The following is a 25,383-nucleotide window of genomic DNA, read 5'->3' on the forward strand; positions in this document are numbered from 1 at the left end:
TTTGAGATCAGCCCTATGTATGGGCTCAAACGGATGTCTCATCAATTGGTTGAGTACTATATTAAAGGTGCCATGTTGGTGGTATACGTCTTGGCCTTGGGAAAGATCTATAGAGTCCTTTAAGGAATTGCTTTATCAGCCTGTTGGACCATAGTGAGGGACCTCTCGAAGTTCTTGTAAAGCGCGAGATTGCTGCTAGATGAACTCTAATGGAGGCATGTGCAAGCCCTGTTTGCGCCAGATGTAGTAAATACGGAAGTATTTGCTCTGGCGTGATTCTGAAAGGATGGATATTGTTGTCTGAACACCAAATACAAAAACGTTTCCATTTCAAGGAATAAGTTTTGTTTGTACTGACAGCCCTCGCTTTGGCTAGGACCTCCTTGCACTCCTGCGGGATGTTTAGGTGACAGAATTCTCTGTACTCAGGAGCCATGCTGATAATCTGAGAGATTTCAGATTCGGGTGGAGTACTTGGCCTCTGGACATTGAGAGAAGAGTTGGGTGTTGACGTAGTTGGATCGATGGTCGAACAGACAGGCGACGTAGGTCTGTGAACCAATGTTGTCTCGGCCAAAATGGGGCAATGAGAATCAAGGTGCAGTGTTCCATTTTCATCTTCCGAATGACTCTGGTGATCAGGGGAAATGGCGGAAATGCGTACGCAAACACGTTGCGCCATACGATGGAAAATGCATTTCCTAGTGACCTCGGTTGGGGATGCCAGCTTGCGAAGCTGTGGCATTTGGCGTTCTCCCTGGTGGCAAAGAGGTCTATGTGTGGTGTTCCCCATGCCTAGAAGATGTCGTTGAGAACTTGTTGGTCCAGTTCCCATTCGTGGGACAGTGACCGCTGTCTGCTGAGAGCGTCTGCTATTATGTTGTCCTTTCCTGGGACATACTCCGCTGTCAATGTAATATTGTTGAGCAGTAGCCAGTTCCAGATTTTTTGCGATTCTCGAGACAGTGTCAGAGAACGCGTCCCTCCCTGCTTGTTCAAGTAGTGCATTGTGGTCGTGTTGTCCGTGCGCACAAGCACTGCTGAGTTTTTGATGCGAGGGAGGAAAGCTTGAAGAGAGTGAAGAACTGCTCTCAGTTCTAGGAGGTTGATATGCAGGGTTTTTTCCCTGTCCGTCCATTTGCCACTGATTTGCAGATCCTGAAGAACTGCACCCCATCCCTCCAGAGAAGCGTCTGTTGTTATGACGTGTGGAGTTGCTGGTATCAAGAACGTTAGACCTTTGGATAAGTTCTTGTTCGTCGTCCACCACAGCAAAGCCTTGGTTATTTGTCGAGTGATGACTATGTGATCTTCGAAAGAGCCTGTAGATTGGATCCACTGTTTGTTCAGAGCCTCCTGAAGGGGGCGCATTCTGAGTCGACAGTGAGGGATCAGCAGAATGCAAGACATCATCCCTCGAAGGGATTTGAAAGTTCGGACTTTGATGGACTTTTTTGAAGACACTGCGGTAGCCAGAGCCATCAGTTTGTGTTTTCTGTCTTGAGATGGGAATGCTTTGGATGAAATGGTGTTTAGAGTTGCCCCCAGGAATGTTATAATTCTGGCGGGTTGCAAGGTTGATTTCTCGTAGTCAAACCTAGGTACTGGAAAATATCGAGACAGGCGGTTGAAGACAGCTGTGCGTCTGTGAGAGATGGTGCTTTCACCAGCCAGTCGTCTAGGTAGGGGAAGACCTGGTGATTCTGCGGTCTCAGAAAAGCTGCCACTGGAGCCAGGCATTTCGTAAAAATGCGTGGTGCTGATTTTAGGCCAAATGGGAGGACACAGAATTGGTAGTGTTGACCTGCCACCTCGAAGCGAAGAAATTTTTTGTGGCGATGGTGTATTGGGATATGGTAATATGCGTCTTGCAGGTCCAAAGACGTCATATAGTCTCCCTCCTCTAAGGATCCTAAGATTTCCTGGATTGTCACCATTCGAAACGATTGGCTCTTTAGGAAGACATTGAGTGCCCTGAGATCGAGAATGGGCCTCCATTTCTTCTTTTTCTGCTGAATTAAAAAGAAGCGGGAATAAAATCCCTTCCCTTTCTGGGCGGATGGGACTCGTTCTATCGCTCCTTTCTTCAGCATGGAAGAGATTTCCTGTAGGAGCAAACGAAGGTGCTTGTGTGGAAGTTTGCGAGGAGGAGTTAACGGTGGGATCGAGTTGAATTCCAATGTGTGACCGTGCTGGATTAATTGGAGAACCCACCGATCGTTATCGATCTCCAGTTGTGGAGGAAATGTGTCAATTTTCCTCCAATCTTGAGAGGACACGACGGTGTGGGGAGTGTCTGCTGAAATAGTTCATTGTCGTCCGCCGGTCGTTTTCTTCTGGGATTTACCCCTGAAGTTCGCTCTCCGGTAGGATGTCTGACGACCTTGTTGTTGTGGTCGCTGCTGATACTGTGAGCGATTTTGGTTGTAGGAGTAAGAGGATCTTCCTTGATAGGATCCTCTGTATGTTGGTTGACCTCGTCCTCTGTTCCCACGAAAGGACTGAGTTTTAAATTGTAAGGTCCCGAGAGCTCTTGCAGTGTCCGTGTCTTTCTTGATCGTCTGCAAGGTTTCATCTATCTTTGTAACGAATAGATGTTGGCCGTCATAGGGCATGTCCAAAACTTTGGTTTGGACCTCTTGACGGAAGGACGTTGCTTTGAGCCAACCTTGTCTGCGCAAGACAGCTGCGCCTGCTAGCTGTCTAAAGCCTGTCATGGCGACATCCACAGCTGAATCAATTATCTTCGATGCGGACATCTGTCCTTCTTTAAGGAGTGACTGGACTTCATCTTTTAAATCTTCCGGAATATCTGTTAGATACGGAACTATGTCTTCCCATAATTGTCTATTGTATCTGCCAAGCAGAGCAATGGCGTTTGCCACCTTTACAGTCATGGCAGACGTTGTGGAGAATAGTTTGCCGATGCCATCTAATTTTCTGCCTTCTTTGTCTGGTGGTGCGGAGAGTGGCGAGGACGGATTTCTGGAATTCTTTTGAGCGGCTTGGGTGACCACTGAGTCAGGCTTGGGATGCGTATTAAGGCAAGTAGGTGCAGATGTTGGAGCCTTATACTTTTTATCTAGTCTCGGCACCACTATAGATACAGAAGCAGGCGTTTGCATGAGTTGCTGACCCTGTTCCCAGATGTAATCTATTATGGGAATTGACCTCGCCGATTTCTTTATAGGATCTTTAAAGTCATAAAGAAAACAATCGGTTTCCTTTGATTCCATGTGGAATCTAATGGCTGCTCTCTCAATTAAATTGTGGAATCCGCCGATATCCACTGGAGGAGAATCTGAAGTGTTGGGTTCCGGCGTGGCTGGTGAATGAGCGACGTAATCCTCGTCGTCTCTGTTTTGAGAGAGGTCGTCTCTGACCTCTCCTTCTTCAGGAACATCAGCATCTTCGTCAGAAGATTGAATATTACGCACCGCTTCACTGTCCTGCGTCATAACCAAAGGTGGTGGTCGTGATCTTGGGGAATGGTGCGGTCTGGATGACTCGTGAGGCTTCTCTTTGGACGAGGCCGCTGGTGATTCTGGGAATCGTTTCTTGTAGTCTGTGATCAAGAATTGTAAATCAGAGACTATTTCAGCCGGCAGGCATATCATCGGAGTGACTCGAGTATGTTCTTGTATCTGCGTAGTTTCTTCTGTAAAAATGACATCATCTCCGTCATCGTCAGTACTCTGGCATTTGACGTTGAGATCTGATGGACTTGTAGCCTGTTCGAAGTGGTCATCATCAGATTCATCAGTTTGTAATAAGCAGGCTGGAGGTAGTTTTTGAACCCTACTGGGTGATGTCAATTCAGGTGTAATGGGCAGTTTGGTAATCATTTTAGATGTTATCAACTCCGCTTTTTTCCATGGTGTCGACGATGTCGTCGTCGACGATGAAGTCGTCGACGGTGTCGTCGACGGTAAGGAGGATAGCCGTTTGTCTGGCGTCGACGAGATTTGTGTCGTCGTCGTCGGCGATGTGATCATCGATGATGTGGTCGTCGTCGACGGAGACTTCGTCGTCGACGATGTACTTTTAGCCGTCGACGGTGCCCTCGTCGTCGGTGGTGACTTCTGCGTCGACGGTACTCTCGTCGACGACACACCGGATGTCGACGGGATCTTAGTCGACGGTGAAGGCGTCGTCGACTTTTGTTTTATCGTCGTCGACGAAGCTTTAACAAATGACTGCTGCTTTTTAATCAATATAACCGACTACAGTGGCTTACCCATCGTCGATTGGGTGGTCGTCGTCGTGGAAGCAAAGGCGGACGAAGCCATCGTCGTCGAAACTGTCGTCGTCGACGTGGAAACATATGTCGTTTTTCTTGAAGAAAACGTCGACGCAGTCGTCGACGAAGACTGCAATGGCTTTTTGAAAGTTGTTGGCTCCTTCCCAGACGTGTCTGATCTTACCTCCGAAGACTTAGAAGTAGTCTTTTTGTGAGGGACGTCTGAATGGCTAGGGGAGGCATCCCTTGGCCTTTTCAAAGACAGTTTTGAAGAAACTGAAGCCATTTCACTGCCCTCCGAGGACAGCACATCATCATCTCTGGTTTTAAGTCTGTTTAACCAGAGGAGCAGTCTTCCTTCTCTATCCTTGAGAGTTTTGGTAGAGAAAGTTCTACAAATCCTACATTCCTTGACAGAATGATCCGGATAAAGACAGTAGAGACAAGTCTCATGTTTGTCTTCAATGTGCAGTCTCTTCTTGCCACAAGAGGAACAGGTTCTAAATAGTCCTTTCTTCTGTTGTTCAGCCATAGTTGAGGTGAATAATCCAAGGTTTTAGTGGAAAAATTAGAAATTCAAGAAACCTGAGGAGAGCTCAGGTGGGGACTCCCTAGCACAACGTGCGGTAGAAAATCTGAGAGACTGAGGCTCCTGGCAGGAAGGTTCTAGAGGGAGGTGGTAGCTGATTGGCTACCTTCAGGAATTTGGTCCTTTTTACAAAAGGACATAGATAGGCTACTAAGGCAAGGCCTATAGGCCTACTTCTCTCTATGTATGTCTATAGGACATTACTTTTATATTACCGGGGCTCCCATCTCGACGACGGGGATGATTCAGGCATGTGAATCTATGAAAGACACCCATAATACTGGATAAAGAATGGCTAGGTTGTTGTGCATCACACTCGAGCTGCTTTATACAGACGTTCACACTGCATTAAACGGATCCGTTTGCTACTTTGGATAAGATTCCCAGGCCAAAGCAATGGGAGTTTCAGCTTATTTGGCTGTTACTCGCAAACACCTATTGATTCAGCCAATGCAACCAATTGTTTTAAAATATGTCAGAAAAAAATATAAATTTGGAGGTGCGCTATTTCCACAGGCTGGTGGCAAAGTTGGATACATTTCACTTTTCAATGTCTGTCTTAAGCTGACTAAGCACAATAGAAAGCAGCACTGCTCTGCATTATGAGAGTTCTGATACTTTGTGTGGAACTACAGAACCACTGGGGACATTTTCATGAAGCAAAGCTAGCCACAAACAGCAGCAAAGCATTTTACCCAAGTCAGGAACTAAGGGCCTCATTATGATGGCAGCCAGAGGAGCATCCAAGTGGCATCGCTGTGGGCAGTTGACCGACTGACAAGGAGTCAGCGGTCCCACCTGCCCTATTAGGATATGACCGCTGTGCAGGTTGTTGTAAAATGCCTTTTTCTACTGCTGCCCGAAAAAGGGTCGCAGCACAAGCCTCAGTAGACAAAAGCACTTTTCAAACCTCCATGCACCGTGAGCCTGGCACAAGGATGTTTGGGGAGGTACACCATCTGCCCCCCCCCCCCTGGGCACTTAGCAGTAGCCCTTGGGGGACGGGGCCCTTCCTTGTGGCCCCACAATCCCTATCCAACTGCCTTTTTAATGGCAGCGGGACTGCCTTAAAAAGGAGGTAAGACAGGGCTATCCTAATCACCACGGCAGTGCCTGCGCAGGCACCGCCCCCATTGTAGGGATTAGTGTTCGACAACCGCCTTAACAGGCTCCTTGAGCCTGTTGGAGGTGTCAGTCTGTCCTCCCGACCGCTGCTGTTCCGTTTTTCAAATGGTAATGTGGTGGTTGGACCGATGGCCTGGCTATCGATGGGAATGCCACTGAGGGCCTAACAGTGGCTGTCCCACCAACATTTAAGTTAGGGCCCTCAGTGTTGACATGTGTCATTGACACATGGACAGATAGTTAAATTTGCCACGAAGACATATTACATATCATGGTAAGTGTACACCTACCATTACATATATTAGGTGTGGCAGACAATGACATACCAAGAGAATTTTTCTTAGCTTCCTCAAAAACTTCAACATAAACCTTCATTTGGTTTAATTTCCCTACATGCCATAACATTGAAATACTTGATATCAACCTGAAATGAAGATTTAATTTAATCTTTGCATAAACCAAGAAGGCTGGAGTGCTAATCGCCCCCTGTCTCTACTGTATTATAAACCACTCTTGCAGGCAAACTAATTTACGATTCCCAGTAAAGTTAGGTTGTAAGGTCATCGATCTAAAAATGACAAGCCTGTGTTCCATAATATATATATATATTTTTTTTTATTCACTGAAAAAACAAAGGTTAAAGTGATGTTATATTTAGTTATACAAGATCTTAGCTTACGTAACAAAAATCCCCTACAATTTCACTAAAAATACAAAGTGAAAAGTGATGTTATATTTAGATGTTGAAATAACAACGTAATATAAAAAAAAGAAATGTACCAGTTCTAGTTTACCGAGTTAACCATCACTTGCGCCCCGCCATGCACTGTTAATCACCTCACATATTTCATCACTCGTGACACATTGAACAACATTGTTGATGACATCACTGATGTAGGAGCTGCAATTGTAAAAAGCAAGCTGCTTACATCCGTCTAAAAGAGGCCCAACAGGAACGCAGAGAAAAGAGAAAGGCAATTAAATAGTAGTGGGGAGTTAGCAGGTGAACCACTCGGGTACATGGCTCAGTGGCGCTCTGCATCAACCTTGCATTTAGCAAAGTTAATGTTTAGTGTGTGTCTCTAGCAGGAAAGCTGCTTTTGAGACAAACCATCTCCATCAGGTAGGTTAAAGTAAGTATCATGTTTGTCCCCTGACCGCCGCTTAGTAGAAGGAACAGACAGCACCCACCTCCACGGCCGTCTTAACAGCATTATAGGCCCTTGGGCAAAGCGTTGCACTGGGCCCTGCCTACAAAACCATGAACAGGAATAAAATTGTTTAACAGGAAATTAGTGTTAAATTCTGGTCTGCATGGTGGCCCTATGCTCGTGAAGCCCCGGGCAACTGCCCAGCGTGCCCATGCGTTAAGATGGCATTGCCCACCTCACCAATCCCTCCATCCTCTAACTTACGCTTTCAGGTCCATTCGGAGCTTCTTAATTTTTCCACTAAATACAGTCTTTGCTTTCACCTTGAACTGCTTCTGTCCATCATTGAATACACAGGCCAAAGTTGTTTGAAAAGTATGGTTACTCCATGACTGACATTTTATCCAAACACATTCGGCCTACCAATAACGGTTGACCATTCTTTTGAGTAACTTCGATCCATGTGCACATGCTTGGGAGATAGGGCTCAACAAAACCTAGAGGGATAGCTTCAGAAGATGGTCATTTAACAGCCAACAAAACATGAACACTGTTTGTGAGGACAAGCAGGGGCACTGGAATAACACCTCCCAGGAGCACTAGAGACAAGGGTAGTTACACAAGCTTGCAGAATAGCCTTGACTGCAACTGAAACTTTATGTAACATCCTCTCCTCACTATATATGTGTCAATCTTTCACAGACATAGAGGCAGGCTTCCTAACGACGACCTGGCAAGAAAAGTACCAAATCATGTTGCTTGTTAGTTTATTTAATCCTTCTTGTGCACCGCACCCTCTTCCAATTCATCAAACCTGTTTTACTGCACGCACTTGAGAGTGAAGAGCGTAGCGGTCCCTAAAACTGTGACATGGTTTTCTCTTACCAGCTCACCCGAGATGCAGTTATTGATAGAATTCTCAGTCTCAGAAGGATTTTCAGCACTTGAGCGTATTTGTAGCAGAAATAGTGGATAATATCATGACCATCTACGCTGGACTGCACTGGAGCAGTGTGAGAAAGGATGAATATTGGTTGTTAGGATACGATCAGCGAATTCAGAGGAGGCAGGTGACCTAATAATAATAATCCACATTTGTAAAGCGCAAACAATCACACGTAAGGGTCTCTAGGCGCTGGGGGCCATCGGGAAGATTAAGCAAGCTATTGCCCAGAGTCACATGGTGCTGGGCTAATCTGCCGTCAGCACTGAGGATCGAACCGTGATCCCCAGATTCCAGAGTCAGTCGCCCTTGTGGAGGCGCCACACCTCTTTTTTACTACAGAACACCTGCACATTGAAGACATACATCACATAGGTTTCCATTGTGGTCCTCTGGTGGCAAAAACTGAGAAGATTTCTTCATGCAAGGTTAACTGTTTTGAGAGGATTTAGCCTCAGTATGCCAAAGCTCACCTGTCTATCGCAAGTAAACTTGCAATGGCAACCCCGTTCAGTATTTGTGCTGTTGAAATGAGTTATTAAACGTTGTCTTGCATTGCTATAGTACAGGGTTCTCCAAAGTTGGTCCTAGAGGGCTGGATCCATGCCAGATTTGTAGCTTATCCCCATTTAGATTAATGTAGATGTCTTAGAAATCCTCCAGGACTGTGTGTATTCCAATCGTCTTGAGAACTGGACTTACAGGTGAGCACCAACCAGATTAAGGAGCAAAATGATGACTGAATCATAACAACCAGCTCAGAGGAAGACCAAAGAAAATGGCTTGGTCACAAGTGATAAATATTATTTGATGACAATGCTTTGTAACTGCCACTCTTCGTAGCAGAGTAAGAATTTCACTTTCTTGATTTTTTAAAAATCTTTATATGCAAGTAGCCTGTACTATTACTAATAAACTTAACATCTAAATCGATTATGCATCAAATAGGATTTTATTCTAGAGGCGACTGATGCAAACACATACTAAGTCAAGTAAGTGTTTCTTACTCATTGGACCATAAAGGTATGTCAAATATTTGTACACCATCTGTGCAGATTTTGAATCCAATCATGTCAGAAAAGTGGCCCTAAACAGTTCCCACCCAAGATGTTAAACAAGTGCAGAATCGAGTAAGGCAGGGTAGAGGGTGTTCCGAAGGAGTTGATAGATTTTATAAGGATTTTTTCTTTCCTTTCCTTTTTTTTTTTTTTTTTTTTTAAGAATTGGGAGGACTAGCCAAGGATCTGCCGAAAAGATCTCTTCACAGTGGCTCTAAAATGCAGAGACGGAAAACATGTACCAAGTATCTCTGCATTTACTGCAGTTTCACGCCAATTTATTTTAACATGAACGGCATTTACTGGTCCCCGGTGAGAAGAACAAAGTCACACCACGAGTCTTCGATGTACGATATCAAACACAGAAGATAAAAATATGTTTTGGAGCAGCCGGTGCAGATGCAGTGTTCTAGCCTGCTATGAGGTTTATTTAGTAAGATCACAGGGAAAGAGGTGGTGGTGTCATTTTAGGTAACACTTGAGCTGGCAACAGTGGTGCAAATCTGTACTAAATACACTGAATGAATGCCGTCTAATTTTATTAAGTGGCTCTGCAACCAAGCATTAATTGAAAATAACAGATCTACAGCTCGAACTACAACCAACTTACAACACACAATTTACACAGAAGTCTGAAACACATGGACCAAATTCAAGAAGTATGATGTAGTCCTCCTCAAAGCACACCCATCGTAATCTGATCTCAGACGATTCTGTTTTACTCTTACCATAGTCTCCAGTGACTATCTGCTGCCAAAGCTAAAGGCAGGTCTTATGTCCTCATGTTTCTGGCATTTGCTGCAGTGCTAGACAATCAGCCACTCCCTTCTTCAAATTCTTCGTTTCTATACACTTGTTGGAACTATTTCCTGGCAATTCTCCAACTTGGTTTTCATGACACAGTTAGTATCCATCTGAACAATGCACCCACTATGCAATCTAAGTTACTATGCATCTTCTGATCTATACAACACAGCACTGAACTATGGAAAATCTGTCAGCTGTGTTCCCTGTGTCTGAAAAAGCTGAAATGGCCTCATTGCAACAGTTTCTGTGGTGCTATGTATCCCATCTTCTGACGTTGCACTTTCAAGCAATCAAGTTTTGCAGTGTGCGCAATACAAACAAATTAATCAGGACTTCAGCCAGTTCTGGTAACTAGGAGCTTATTGGTCCGACAGTATTTCTGCTGTTGCTTCTAAAAGGTAGCAAAGCCTCATCCTTATAAAAAAAAAAAAAAGACAGATCATATAGAAACAAGTCAATCTAAAGAGAATAAAGTTGGACCTCTGCTTTGTTAAAATACTCAATCCTTTACCTTGAAGTGGTATGTTTGACTTACTGAACGAATCATAATAAAAGCAATCATTATGCTGCTGTTAAAACTGGAGTCTTCAAAACATCACATCTTTCAACAATAAAGTTCTACTATTATTTGTTTTTATGTGATGGAGAGAGGCGCCTTTGTGCACCGCGCCCCCCCTTCCAAAAAAAAGAATTTCATACCCCATTTTCTTTGGGATGTTTTGAATCCAGGAAGAAACCGGTTATCACCTGAATTATTAATTTCTATTCAGATCTGGATCCAAGGGAGATACCTTTGCCCTACTTTAAGGTGGCCACTAGGTGAAATATGGCTGCTGACGAAGATACCATCAAACAGATTCTCACCTTCACCACGCATAGTAGGATTAGTGCAAGAACACAATCTACTAGCTCAGGATTGGCGAGAGTCTCTGCCCTACATTCTGCTTTCTAACCAATGCACATGGCAGGACTCCATCTTGTAAAGGCTGGCATGACAGGCAAAGGATATCTCACTCACTTGCACACTGCTATGTGGATGGAATAGCAGAGCTTGGAGCAGATTTGGCCAAAAAGCCATTTGATAGTCTTCTCTGCCCAGACACGTGTTTCTTATCTGGCAGTAGTCCACACTTGGGCAATAGTGAACCTTTCAAAGACGACTGGTTTTATTTATTCAAGCCTATAAATGTAAGTGGGACCAGTCTCAGCGTACACTGGACGAAAACCAAAATGTCCCTGGCAATCCATCTTCAGGAGAAGTGGAATACTAGGCTGAGCCCAATACTTAGTTATGTTCAAAATCAATTTTCTCTTGGCGCTCTCCAGTTCTATAGAAAACACCAGAACTATCTAATGATGTTTTCACAACTCAATATTCTGTCTTCACTCCCTACTACCACAGTAGAACACTTTATTAAACAGTGTTCACTCGTGAGCCCTTTCTTATAGTGCAAAGTTCAAGCAGCACCATTTTGCCAGTCATTCACTAAATTTTCTACATCTCAAATTTCTCTGATCCTCCAGAAAGAACAGGATTTAAAAAGTGGGGACTATTGATTTGACCATTTAGGAAAATAGGGGGTGAAAACACAGTTAGCTACTTTTAGTATTGGACAGGCTTAGCCTTGGTGTTAGACTGGTGTGTTGGTGGGGAGGAAGGTAAAAGGGCAATGCAGACTGCCAGGATAATGGTTTTGCTGTAGTGGATAGTATGTGGGAAGAGACTAGATGTGGCGGTGATGGTGTGAGGTATGGAGAGCTATGATTTGTGTTTAGCATAAGAATGAAGGGACCTAATAAGGGTTTGGAAATATGGGGCTTTCTACTGAGCAGTAACTTCTATATTATTCAAGTTATTCCAGATTTTTGTGGCGTGCCATTTATTCCATTTGCATGAGTCAGTCTTAATTTTAAGAGCCTACAGATGTCCAGGATTTGGGAGAGGGTACGGTTGGGGAAAATGTGTGGATACAGTATGGGGCATTGGAAGCAGAGAAGCATTAAATTCATTGAAGAAACTGAAACGTTCTTGTAATGCAAGGTCTTGGTCCTGGTATACTGGGAGCGAGTCCGGGTGTGCTTTTCATTTACAGAGTGGAGCTATGATGCTGAGAGGAGGAGGTGAGCAGTGTACATGTCAATATTTAAATAAATAAGGGATTGCCTAAGTGGCCAAAGAATGGTTGAGATGAGTTAATTGAATCCGATGAAGAGCAGATCTAGAAGATATCTAGGAGAACGGGTGGAGAGGTGTGCGCGTTGGTGGGTGATCAGAAACAAGTGGTTAGAGATGTCCAGTTCTTTAAGTTTGTGTTTACTTTAACAAAGATGATGAAGGTAAAGGAACGAGACAGCAAGGTGTACTGTTCAAGCCATCAAAGGTGAACACAATGGAGCCAGGGGAGAAGTCGAACACAGTATGTAATACACCACCTTGAATCCTCCTGCCTACCAGTGCTTCCCTAGTTAGTGTCAGACAACTAATTCTGTCCATCAACATTACTAGAGCACTTAAGAAATCATTAAACGGCATGCGTTGCTATATAAAGCTCTTATATAAAAGGGTAAAGAAGGTTGTAGGTGAAGGCGGCAGTGTGGTGGTTAGGGACATACTTATTCTCAAGCCAACTTTGTGTGAGTTGTTTAGGCAAGTGGAAGAAGGTGGCATCGAGTAAATAGAAAGTGGCTGGCTTAGTAAAGTAAAGAGGTGATGTATGTCCGCATTGAAGGCTGTGGTATTACATATAAACCTAGGATTCCACAAGCAGAGAGATTTTGTTCGGATGTAGGAGACTTGGTTATATAGCTCAAGAGTTTGAAGAGTTTTGAGTTGTGGTGGTGAAATAAGGAAATGGGGTGGTACCTTGTTTGAGAAGCTCTGGCACATGGATTGTGCATGAGGGGAAGATGTGGGATGAATAGGATGGACAGGTAAAGTGTGGAGAAGGGAGAAAGACCTAGCAGACCACAGACTCTGAAAATTGAATCTCTTGCATATCAGAGACAGCTTCAGATACCTTCAGTTATGCTAAGCAGAGTCTAGTATTATTATTATTTAGCACTCCACTGCTGTCTTGAAGTGCATTTGCCACCATTTAAACAAACAGATTTATTTTCAGTCGTATTTTTCGAGTCACTTTACCTTTGATGTGCTGATCACTCCGGACAGATGGACCAGTCTCCCCTCGTTCTGTGGCTCCACGCTGTTGAAGGTGTCAAGAGACACCACAATAGAAAGACCTTCATCCAAAGAAGCGGCCGTCTTCACAGCTCGGCCCTGTGGTCAAGAAACAAAGAGGACTAAACACCTGCAGAAAGTGCAAACTTATAAAAGACTAGGACTAGATCCCTAAACACCAGGAATCTAGTTTATAACCACTAGATAATAGAACCAGCTAAAATAGCAAATACAAGCAAAGTATCCATTTTATTTTTTAAAAGAAAAAAACACAAACGGATTACAATGCCCAAAATGTAAAGGATTTAATTATTTTTTTGATTGGCTTTACATTTTCAAAAGAGTAAATCGCATTATGAGGTAGTCCTACATTGTGCACATTTACAGAAGGTCAAATGCCAAAAAGGTGAAAAATAAGCATCTGAGCACCAAAGACATAAGATACTTTTGTTACTGCAAGTTCATTTTTGATATTTTAGGGGATTCTGGGCCCTACAGAAGGGCATGCAGTGGGTATGTAGGGGGAAATGTGGTACAGATAAGGCCCTCAAAACAGGAAAGAAAGGGAATCAAATGAATGCACTGCCAAGACATGTTATATTAGATACAGATCAAAGAGAGAAGAAAAAGGATTCAGGTTCAACCTTTGCTTACTAAAATGGTATGGATGGGCATAAAGGAATATGGCATTGTAGAGAGTGGCTCAGGGGCCACCCTCTACAATACCATTTTCTATCCATTTCCAAAAATATATTTTTTAAAACAAGGACGGAGAAGGCAGGTTGGAGAGGGTGATCCAAAAAGTATCACAAATAGCTCACGAGAAGAGTGAGGTGAATGTAATGGGGCTTCAAATATGAAGTATTGAGATTTGTGAGAGGGCAAAGCGAAGATCATGGTAGGTTGAAGTTATGGAAAACAAGGTAATGACACAAACCCACCTGGAACACAGCATTATAATGGCAATTTTAAAGGCAGGCTCTCATCAATGGAGAAAGGGGCAGAAGAGATGGTGCGATGGGAAGAGTGAGGTCTAAACTGACAGCAGATTCGGAGGAATGAGTAAGGAATTTGGATAAAGGAACTGAAGATGTGAGGGAGTAAAGGCAAATCCATCAAGGTTATTCAGTGACCAAAACCGGCAATGCGGCCAGCTGCTAGTACAGCAGAAGAGGTCACAAGCAAGCTCTGAAACATAGAAGTAAGGAAAAATAACACATACCCAAACTACTCAAATGACTTAAAACTGCCACCAGCGTAAGGTAAGCTAAATGATGTTACCCAGATTTGTATACTGCACTTTTGTTGGTTCTGTAGTGCTTTAAGAGTCTAGGTGACAATTAAGTTTCTTGGATTCTCATTGAGTGGAGTCAATGTTGTCTGTAAGTCATTTTATTTGGTGTTAAGATCTGTAAGTCCAATATATTCTTTAGTATTCGTTTGTGTTAGAGAGTAGGAGGCGAACGTATCCAGGACTGTTACAGATTAATGTAGTGCACTAAGTGCATAGATATGTGTGACAAGTAACTTGTTATTTCTTGTGTTCTACTGTGACATATGGTAGCCCACTGTTTGACCCAAATAGGTTGTTCTGTTTAACCCCTTCGGGGCTGATTCGTCATGAGCGTAACCTGCCGTACGCTCATGACGAGCTGAGCTCGTCATGTAACGCGTTAATTTTGAAATTGCCGTGTACAGCGGGAAAATGCACCGCATCGATGCGGTTAAAGAGTATAGGTAGTGGATTTAATTGCTTAGATGCAATGTTATGCATGTCCGAGTGTGGCATTTTTAAACTAGAACCAGGGCCGGACTGGCCGTAGCAGGCATCGGGTGTTTCCCCAGCAGGCTGGAGGGGTGGCGGGCGGTATTGCTACCGTGGGAGGGGCGGGGGAAGGGGGGGTTGGTTTTGTAGTGGTGCTACGATATCAGCCTCCAGTAACAAAAGCAGTAGTGATTCACACTTTCACAGCCCCCCCTGTCTGAGGGCTGGTCAGCATTAATTGCCAGGCCTGCTTTGGGTTTTCAGTTTGGCCCGACTAGAACATTCACAAAGGTGATATGTAGTTGGTGAAAGAATGGGAGTGTGGCATTGAGGTGGCTGTCTCTAATACTATGCCTACCTATAGGCTAAGCTTCCTTTACAGAGGTTGCTCACCCAGATTCTTGAAAAACATCCGTTCAATACTTCTGTTCTCACATTTCAATTTCCGTACCACTCATTTTTACCAGTCACTAAAGAGATGCCTTATGTAGGCAACACAGGAAATCAGGTATCCTTCTGTTTGGTCTTGCAAGGTACCGCAATAAAATCAATGGAGCTTCACTAGTTATGACTGGGAAGGTTCTTAATAGATTTGAAATGTTTGATATCTTATTGTGGATTTATATTACAATGCTCAAGAATAAGAGGTAAAACAAAAAAAAGCCTATGATACATTCTCGTTAAACTGAATGAAAATCAGATGGACCCTTACAGCTGAGAGCCGTAGAGACCCTTGCTATTAGTGGAAATACCTAGTTTATGACAAGTATTTATATCCCAGATGAACTAATGCATTTTCTTGTCACAAACCATGCAAAACCGGAAAATTGTAGGGTTTGCCACAAGAACATTTGTTTTCTTTAATAAACTAAACCCATTTAGCGATTTGGTACCATGTCACCAAATCGCTAGATGGGCTTAGGAAATCATAAGGAATCGCTATTTTGAAGCAGAGTATTTAGGGCCCCCCTTCCAAATAGTGATTTATTATGGTATGTCTTAATGTTTTGCAACCAAAGTGGACCATTGAACCCTGCCTAATTGTAGAGAACATTTTGTAAAACAATCTTTTTTTGTTTTGTTATTTGTAAATGCATCCTATTTTCCTTTAAGAAAAACGAGCTGTGGTTAATAAAAACAAATTGATTTTAAAAAAAAGCAATTAGACATGGTGGTCTGCTGAACCCAGAAGGCCATCATCCCTGTAATGGCAAGGAACCGTTGTGGGTCACATTTAGCAACCTACCTCATTATTACTCTTGAGGTAGGTTGAATAGTGACCCCTTGCGATTCGGTATTTTGTGAACCGACCTACAAGTACATAAGTCAGTTCACAAAATACTGTTGGAATTCGCTTAAAGCCCATGTGCAAAGTCCGATCACTTTTAGTGAATCCAATATACATATATCTGGTCACATGTTCCTACTCCACATTGTAAATCAACCTGCATACTTTAATACAGGGTTCTTCAAACTGGGGGGCGTGTTTCCCTAGAAGGGCCTCAAGTGAACCCAGGGGGGGGAGCCAGCCTCTCAGCAAAAGAAGCATTATGCTGATAACAGTTTTCATTTAAGCTGAAATAAATTAGCAGCAGTAACCCACTCTGTAATGGGCCATCACTAACATATTTTGTCATTTATATCCTGGCGAAGGAACTCCAAATATTCTTCAAAACCCTCACCTCCTTTCTATTAATCACACTGTGGCCAATTTGATAGATTAATTGTGAGAAATTGTCACGGGGGCCCTGATTTTTTTCCACGCGGGGCACGGCATTTAAAAAGTTTGGAGACCACAGTTTTAATAGTAACCGTTTATGATAATAAGATACTACTGTTCTCCTGAAAAGCTTGCCATATGACCAAAGCGGTGGTGGGTGGGGGGCTAGGTAATGCTAGTCCTCACATGCTTGTCCGATGCCGGTCTATGACAAGGTTCTAGAGATACCCATGTAAATGCTTGAATTCGAACAAGAATACAAACACAGCATGAGTGAATACGCTGTGATATATGGAATTCGAAATGGTGTTTAATTCATTTCGGATTGCTAGAGTGCAGAACTGCAAGCAGAAATGGACCTATCCGCCATAAAGGAGAAAAGGTAGGGGGCACAAGTTAAAGTACATGCAGTAAGATATACCGAACCGTAAAAATAGGAGAATTATGATGTGGCGCGAGTATTAAATATGGCTATTGACTTGAGATCGGCGAAGATTGAATTGACATCCTATTTGGTATGTCTGTTGAGTTAGACAAATCGGTCCAGCGATTATTTCTCCTCTCATTGGACTGGAGTGGGTGAGGCTCTCAAATCTCTGACACAAGGTCCATTAAAGCAGCAACAGACGGCAAGCCATCTATTGTGGTGGTATGAAAGAGGAAATACGTGCCGTGACATTGTACCACAAATCCTCGTGTTGCAACAGACTTGTTAATAGGCTGCATGCAGTTATGAACACAGCCAGTATTGCCTGAGATTTCACAAGGTTTGCTGCATTAGATTGCTTAGTTGTAAGGTTCTACCAACCTCAGGCACTGTGAGGTCTCTGTGCTATTATATTTAAAAAACAATACAACAAAAATAAACATTTATTGGAAGGACTCTCAACTCTAGGGTTTGAGTCTGTGGTAGAAGCTGTGTTAAAGGTGGTTTACAACATAAAACTGCAGTGATGCAACTAAGCGTAAAACGGAAAACAACCCACAAGTTCCTTTGTGGGGAAAATATGTACTAGTAGTCCTTACCTCATTGGTAAAGTGAATGTAAAATGAGAGACTGAATACCACGAACCCAATCACCATGCCTCCGGCGGTCTCACCGAGTCGCTCCAGGAAGCCTGGCTTCTGCCTGCTAGTAACTTTGACATGTTCCCCTCGGTCACCAGCATCTGGAAACTGAAAAATAAATGAAAAAGGAAAAATGTGAGTATTGTGGCAATTAAAGATTGATATAACAAATAAATCGCTTCTTAAAAAGTCTCTGAGACAGATAATAGAGGCATAGCTGAGATTCAAATACCTCAAACACCTTAAAAAGTCTCTGAGATAGATAATAAAGTCATAGCTCAAATTCAAATACCTCAACTCTCGACTCAACTTCTACATCCCCACCCGCCAACTCCGCTCCGCCAGCCTCGCCCTAGTCCCCCGCATCCGAAGAGCGACCACTGGCGGCAGATCCTTCTCCCACCTCGCCGCCAAGACCTGGAACACCCTCCCTCCCCACCAACCTACGGCAGACCCACGACCTACTGGCCTTCAGGAGACTCCTCAAGACCAGGCTCTTCGATCACTAGCAGGACCCCCCCATCCACCCCCCAAGCGCCTTGAGACCCTCACGGGTGTGTAGTGCGCTTTACAAGTGTTATGATTGAAATAAACATTTCAGGATATCCCTTAACTCTCCCCTAACAAATTTATTGTGTAAATTATATTTTCCACTACTAGGAAAAATAAACAGTTGCATTAAAACATTGCTATTTGTTATCATACAAACCACACACATTAAAATCAGTCTAAGATTTATTTCAAACTGTTTCCATGTGGGTAAGTAAAGTGCAAGAACAAACAAGAAATGAATAAATAAGTCTATGACGCTTCATGTGACAGAGCTTCTAATCCTTAAACAAACTGCAATCTTCTGACTGAATTTAAAGTGTTTCACAGAGTCACCTGGTCCTATATCATGTGACTACCCAGTCCTGCTTTCCTGCACACCAGCTTTCCCAGATACTCGAGTAATAATGATCAAAATCGCATATGCCATACATGTGATTTGTTAATTATAGTCGTATGTTGGGTTATGGAGGCATTTCCTTACATCAAACATAATGAATCTAAGGCCTCATTGAGAGTAGAGCGTTCCATATGATCGCCGTACTGGATGTGGCGATCAGAGTACTGCCACATTGCGGGCCCGCCTGCAGTGTTAGGAGTGTGGCAGTCGGACCGCCACTAGACCGCGGCGTCCGCTGGGATCCAGGAATGTCCACCGGTCGCGCAGCCGCAGGAGCACTAATATGCTGGCAGTGCTTCTGCTGCACTACCAAGCATATTAGGAGTTACCTGCCCATCGCCATTTTCAAGGCGGTGAGCCCGCTATGAAAAGGGTGGCGGAGAGGCAACTAGGGGTCCCTAAGAGGGCCCCCTGCCGTTCCTGGGGGTGCATGTCACACCGTGCAGGAACGTGCTGCAGGCGCTCTAACTGCGGTGGTCTTAATGTAAGGCTCTCCTATGAGCCTAACAGATCACCACCGTGAGACCGCTGCAGCACTGCCTACTCAACCTGGATTAAACTCTGAATCGGGTGGGTGCACCACGGCTTTGGCGGTCCTCCAGCAGATGGCGCAGTGGCGGCACCACTGGAGGACCTCCAAACTCATTAAGGCCTAAAGTCTATTTCATTTTTTCAATCTCAATCTCAATCCCCAAATGGATAGAGTATCTCTTTCTGAAGTGATGGCGTTATTATGTCTCTAGAGAAGTTCCTACTTCAGACTGTTGGAGGTCTTGGGTGTTAGCCTCTGTTTCAGGAGGTCAGCTTGTCCATAGGACAAGAATGACTCGAATGGAAAAGCCCATCAATGACCCTGCTATTCCATCGATGGGTTTTCACTTAATCCCTCAAACCCACCCTCTACATTGAGATCAAAAGCACCTGTAGAATGGGAAACAAAGACCCAGCCGATGATCTTGGCGTCTACCCTCTTTAGTTGGGGAATAAAGTTTTTATGTGAAGAGGCAGATGGTGGACTCCGCCTTCTGCTATCAGTTCTTCTATATCCATTGGTTGTGTAGTAGAAGGGGACCGTTGTGTTGTAGAAGCGGACCTAGTCCTGATGCTACCTCGCCCCTGGACTCACTGTTTTTGACCTGCCAATATCTCTAGTGCCACTCTTTAAATGCTGTTCCTACCCTTCTTCCTATGTGTGTCAAAGGAGACGTTCGTATCCACACCTGCGTTCCAATACACCGTTCTTGTGCTGTTCTGTGTTACTCTCAGTATCAGTGCTGCCAGCTCCCTCTTGCACATCCCACCACCACAACTCCAACTAAGGGAGCCGACAGGGCTGTTGTAGAGGCAGCTACATTTTGGACAAGACTTCCTTGCCATGGTGGACACAGATAGCCAGCTTACATGTATGCTTGCTGTTAGACGGGGACCCAGAGGGTGGGCCGAATACTGGGGGAGAGGCCTCCGATGAGGGCAGACAGGTCACTTCCCTCCCCACAGATAGACACCACACAAGGATGAGATCAACACTCTTTATATATAGGTCTTGTGGCAAGGTTATCAGCGGTACAGGAGATTCAGGACTCGAGGGTCCTCTCAATTCTAGTCTCTGTAGGGAAAGGGGGTAGCGGGACTTCCTGCAGGTCATCCTCCTGGCATGAGAGAGTTTCACATCTATCTGGTGTATGATGAACTTAACTGTACAGGATTGACTTTTTACACTTATTACAATCACATTAAAAATCCACTGCCGTTGGAAATTTTGGCATACAGTATAGCTTTCGTATTATCCCTTTTCTTAGCATTGCTCACCTGATGAATACAAATAATTTTCTAAGTTCTCCGAACTACATGAAATTTTAGATCAGATGCCCAACATGAATTTGTGAGAAAAACAAAAACGTGATGAGTGTAATGCTTGAATTAATCTAAACCACTAGCAATTACTTCGGGCAGCATTACAGACCATAGATACTGGGCTGCTGCAGCCAGGGACAAAAACATATGGAAGTCAGACCAAGTTCTGCTCCAATAGGCAGAGTCAAGCCTGAATTGCCAAGTGAACTCTCCCATAAGCATTTCAAGACTGGTTCTGGTCATTTTGGACCTCATCTTAGAGGTGCAGGTTGAGTCGAACGTGGTCCAAAGTAATTAACAATGCCTGTGAATAATTCAGGTATTACATCCATAATACTTTTTTATTTCTCCGAGATGATTTTGTAAGAATAACTTGAGCAAATTAACGTTAGTTGGTGCACTATGCGACATTCTTATGCTGTTTTGTTTATGTGTTGATTCAACTTCTACATGACACTGAACTGAAAGACTGGATGAACAGGAAGTCACACAAGGAAACTCTGGCTTTTTTATGGAGGCAAAATGGGAGTCGAACCATCATATGAGTACACACTGTGAGCAAAGCACCTAAAAAAAAAAGCCATTGTTTAGGCATCAAAAAGTGTCTGCCTCACATTCTGGACATTTAAAAGGTTTCAACTCCCCCATGTTGAATAATGGCCCAAAAATCCAACCAGGAGTCAATTATTAGAATAAAGACAATTTGGATCGAAATCAAGCAGACTTTTAGTTTTTACAGGTCAATAGCTCACTTCACTCAGACATTATTCAACTACTATACAGCTTTGTGTTTTCCTTGCTCTGCTTTAGTAACTACACCTCTAATACTCCATGAAGTGTTTTGTTGTCCTGTAGATTTTTTAAAGAAATAGTATACCGGGTCTAGCCAGCGCTATATAAAACTCATCAAAATAAATAAATAAATTAATTAATAAATACTAAACCTCTGAAGTCCAGGTAATCATCAACTAGCAATATATCCTTTCAGGACTAGAGAGAGCGACATAATAAATGCTGGAGCGACTTCAGGTTGATATCGGCCTCAGTTAGACTGCAATGCAAAAATCAGCACCCCTTTTTAAGTCTCGCCAAGCGAAAGCAGCGCATGCTCTGCACTCGCCAGAGAGCACCTTTTGGAATCAATTCTCCCCGTGGGCTCATGCACACGTCTGCATGGACAAAGATGGCTACTCTCGCCATCTGTCCGAAGCAGACAGCATGCACTTGTCCGTGGGACAGTCCCACGCCATTTTCTTGTCATAGGCCGCACATGCTTTTAAATAGTGTGGCCTTAGCGCGATCGCTTTCACTTTTGCACGGCTGCGCCTGTTATCTACATGGACTGCGGGGAGGGGGTGGAATATTTTGACTGCTGTGGAAACTAAAGTAGGACTACATTACACAAGTCCTTCAATAAAAAAGAGAAACGGCGGCCATCTGAGAATTATGTTATTGACGAGGCTTCGTAACCGCCACTCAAAGGAAATCCAAAGTTTAAACAACGTTTCGATCATACCATTAGCGTCATAAATATTTATTATAAAAAAATGTGAAGGTGGGGTCAATATTCAAAGTGTACAAATTAAAATTATGTTAATCAAAAGAAGACTAGCTTATGCATTTAGGAATAGAAAAAGGGGGTAATGACTCTGGTATGTTTTGTCATGAGAGCATCTGGTTGGTATGCTCATGAAGCCCTCACCCACCAACCTAGTTGGTGGCATGCTTCATCATCGGGCCCACCCAGTGACACCTAGCGTGTCCCGGGTGTGCTTCGACGCCTGATTACAGCGGAGCTGGTATGTCGCTGAGTGTGCGGTGATGAATGTCGTGAATGTGACGTTAAAACGGCTTGGCGATGGTCCCAGTACCCGTGGGTAAATTAGACTTTAATACCTAGGCCACCGTCAGCGGTTAAAAATAAGGCTGTGGGATGTTGGTGGCAAGTTACGACCTCCTACATCCATGGTAAGTCAACATGTTTCAGCCAGTGCCTTATATATAAGCTGGCTCTCTTCAGGACTAAGTAAAATAAAATAAAGTGTATGTGATTTAACCTAGTGGGTGTGTTATTCAGACTATGTGTATACACGCCCTAAAGTGTTTATCTATGTGTGAGAGGGGGGGATTCCCTTCTCTAAACACCTGTACATGTAACAGAAAAGACAAAGACAGAACATACAGAGGGAAAGGAAGAGTCAATTCAATGTACTGCATTGTTTACATCTGAAAGCCGGCTTCATAGCGGTAATTGTGCAGGCTATAGGCGGCTTTTGGTGTAATGGTATTGGTGGTACCATTAAGGTGAAGTTCGCACTTGTAGTTCCAGAGTGGAGTGGCTAAAACACGGTAATAACAACCATAGTGCATATCTGTGAAGAAAAGACGCAAGGTTGTTGCTTACGCTAGTTTAAGCAGCATTGTGCTTCATGGTTTGTGAAGAGGCAGGGGGTTGACCCTGTAAAGAACAAAGGTATTTGGCCACTATGGTTAGGAGACCTGTAAAGGAGAGAAGGTAGCGCTTACCCGTGGTCGCGATGGTTGTTCAGCTATACTCACAGCTTTTCTGGTTAGGATCCGCTCTGGACCGGTTGCGCCTCCTTCGTAAACCGGTGCAGAGTGGCCGGTATCGCCGAGCGTTTTATACCAAAGGTAATTGGTTGATTGTTAGCATCTGTGTGAGGGAGGGCAGGGTAGACAGACTCAAACTGTTGAGTCATGGTGCTAACGCGGCCGCTCGGCTGCTTTCTGTTGTACACGAGTCGCGTTCGCGCATGCGTGTTGCTACTGGTGACACTGCGCATGAATACAGAATACTTCATACACATGTGCCAAAGAAAGACCCCTGGCAACTGTTTAGCGCATTAACAAAATGCATTGCGCTATTTAGCCCCAGCAGTGGACAACTATAAGTATAAAACCATGGGTCCCGCTCCCGCGCAGGCGCATTGACAGGCCCACACGCGCTTTCTACAATGCGCATGCGCAGAGAAGAGACCTACGCCTGCGCAGCGTCACCAGTAGCAACACGCATGCGCGAACGCAACTCGTGTACAACAGAAAGCAGCTGAGCGGCCGCGTTAGCACCATGACTCAACAGTTTGAGTCTGTCTACCCTGCCCTCCCTCACACAGATGCTAACAATCAACCAATTACCTTTGGTATAAAACGCTCGGCGATACCGGCCACTCTGCACCGGTTTGCGAAGGAGGCGCAACAGGTCCAGAGCGGATCCTAACCAGAAAAGCTGTGAGTATAGCTGAACAACCATCACGACCACGGGTAAGCGCTACCTTCTCTCTTTTACAGGTCTCCTAACCATAGTAGCCAAATACCTTTGTTCTTTACAGGGTCAACCCCCTGCCTCTTCACAAACCATGAAGCACAATGCTGCTTAAACTAGCGTAAGCAACAACCTTGCGTCTTTTCTTCACAGATATGCACTATGGTTGTTATTACCGTGTTTTAGCCACTCCACTCCGGAACTACAAGTGCGAACTTCACCTTAATGGTACCACCAATACCATTACACCAATAGCCGCCTATAGCCTGCACAATTACCGCTATGAAGCCGGCTTTCAGATGTAAACAATGCAGTACATTGAATTGACTCTTCCTTTCCCCCTGTATGTTCTGTCTTTGTCTTTTCTGTTACATCTACAGGTGTTTAGAGAAGGGAATCCCCCCTCTCACACATAAACACTTTAGGGCGTGTATACACATAGTCTGAATAACACACCCACTAGTTTAAATCACATACACTTTATTTTATTTTACTTTACTTAGTCCTGAAGAAAGCCAGCTTATATATAAGGCACTGGCTGAAACATGTGGACTTACCATGGATGTAGGAGGTCGTAACTTGCCACCAACATCCCACAGCCTTATTTTTAACCGCTGACGGTGGCCCAGGTATTAAAGTCTAATTTACCCACGGGTACTGGGACCATCGCCAAGCAGTTTTAACGTCACATTCACGACATTCATCACCGCACACTCAGCGACATACCAGCTCCGCTGTAATCAGGCGTCGAAGCACACCCGGGACACGCTAGGTGTCACTGGGTGGGCCCGATGATGAAGCATGCCACCAACTAGGTTGGTGGGTGAGGGCTTCATGAACATACCAACCAGATGCTCTCATGACAAAACATACCAGAGTCATTACCCCCTTTTTCTATTCCTAAATGCATAAGCTAGTCTTCTTTTGATTAACATTATATAAACCCCGGGGATAAGGACTAGCTTTCTGGTTCTCTCTCTCTCTCTCTTGATACGTAGTTACAAATTAAAATTGACACCAACGTCATAAACTAAATAGTCAAATGATCTGGAAAGTAATAATGACTACTTTTAATTAATAAAATTCCTGTCCCCATACCCTTAACATACAGATGAATATACCTTACTTCAAGGTGGCTACAACGCTTCTCCAAGGTACAATAAAGCCACATTTCTCTTCTACCTGTGGTTTGCTTTGGCCTTGACGCACAGGCCTCTTTCCTGCATCCTGGTGGTGGAGTGACGTAGGGCCTTATGCCATACAGCAGACAGGTCAGGTCTGTTGCTCCCGGGCTGGCCCAAGGGACAGTGGAGGGGAACTGCGCGTCACTACGGGTGGCCAAGAGAGAACTACCTTGGGGTCGACGTTACGCAACAGAGAGGCCCTAGTGGGTCATGGCCTCCTGTCGGGGCTCGAGCGCGGTCAGCATCCTCTGCTCTTCACTTGTCCCAACGCAGAGAGATGATATGGGCATCTAGGGACACAAGTCCCCTGATATATTTATTATGTTTTATTATACTTATAGTGCTGCCAACCTATTGAGGTCACGGAGAACACCTTAGGTGTTTGCATGTGTTGAGGGGGGGGCTGGTAGGTCAATAATACGGGGGCTGGTAGGTCAATAATACGGGGGCTGGTAGGTCAATAATACTA

General features: G+C 44.1%; 1 protein-coding gene across 1 annotated transcript in view; it reads right to left on the bottom strand.

Moving 5' to 3' along the window:
• The window catches only part of TMEM43 (transmembrane protein 43), a 59,557-nt gene that overhangs the window by 24,455 nt on the left and 9,719 nt on the right, over positions 1-25,383 (bottom strand). Inside the window, exons 2-3 of the mRNA XM_078661715.1 lie at positions 17,603-17,752; positions 13,056-13,190 (exon numbers count right to left, since the gene is read on the bottom strand). Of these exons, the coding sequence (XP_078517841.1) occupies positions 13,056-13,190; positions 17,603-17,752 (285 nt within the window). The remainder of the gene's footprint in view (positions 1-13,055; positions 13,191-17,602; positions 17,753-25,383) is intronic.

Source organism: Lissotriton helveticus, chromosome 9 (assembly GCF_964261635.1).
Source record: "Lissotriton helveticus chromosome 9, aLisHel1.1, whole genome shotgun sequence".
NCBI classification, from domain to species: domain Eukaryota; kingdom Metazoa; phylum Chordata; class Amphibia; order Caudata; family Salamandridae; genus Lissotriton; species Lissotriton helveticus.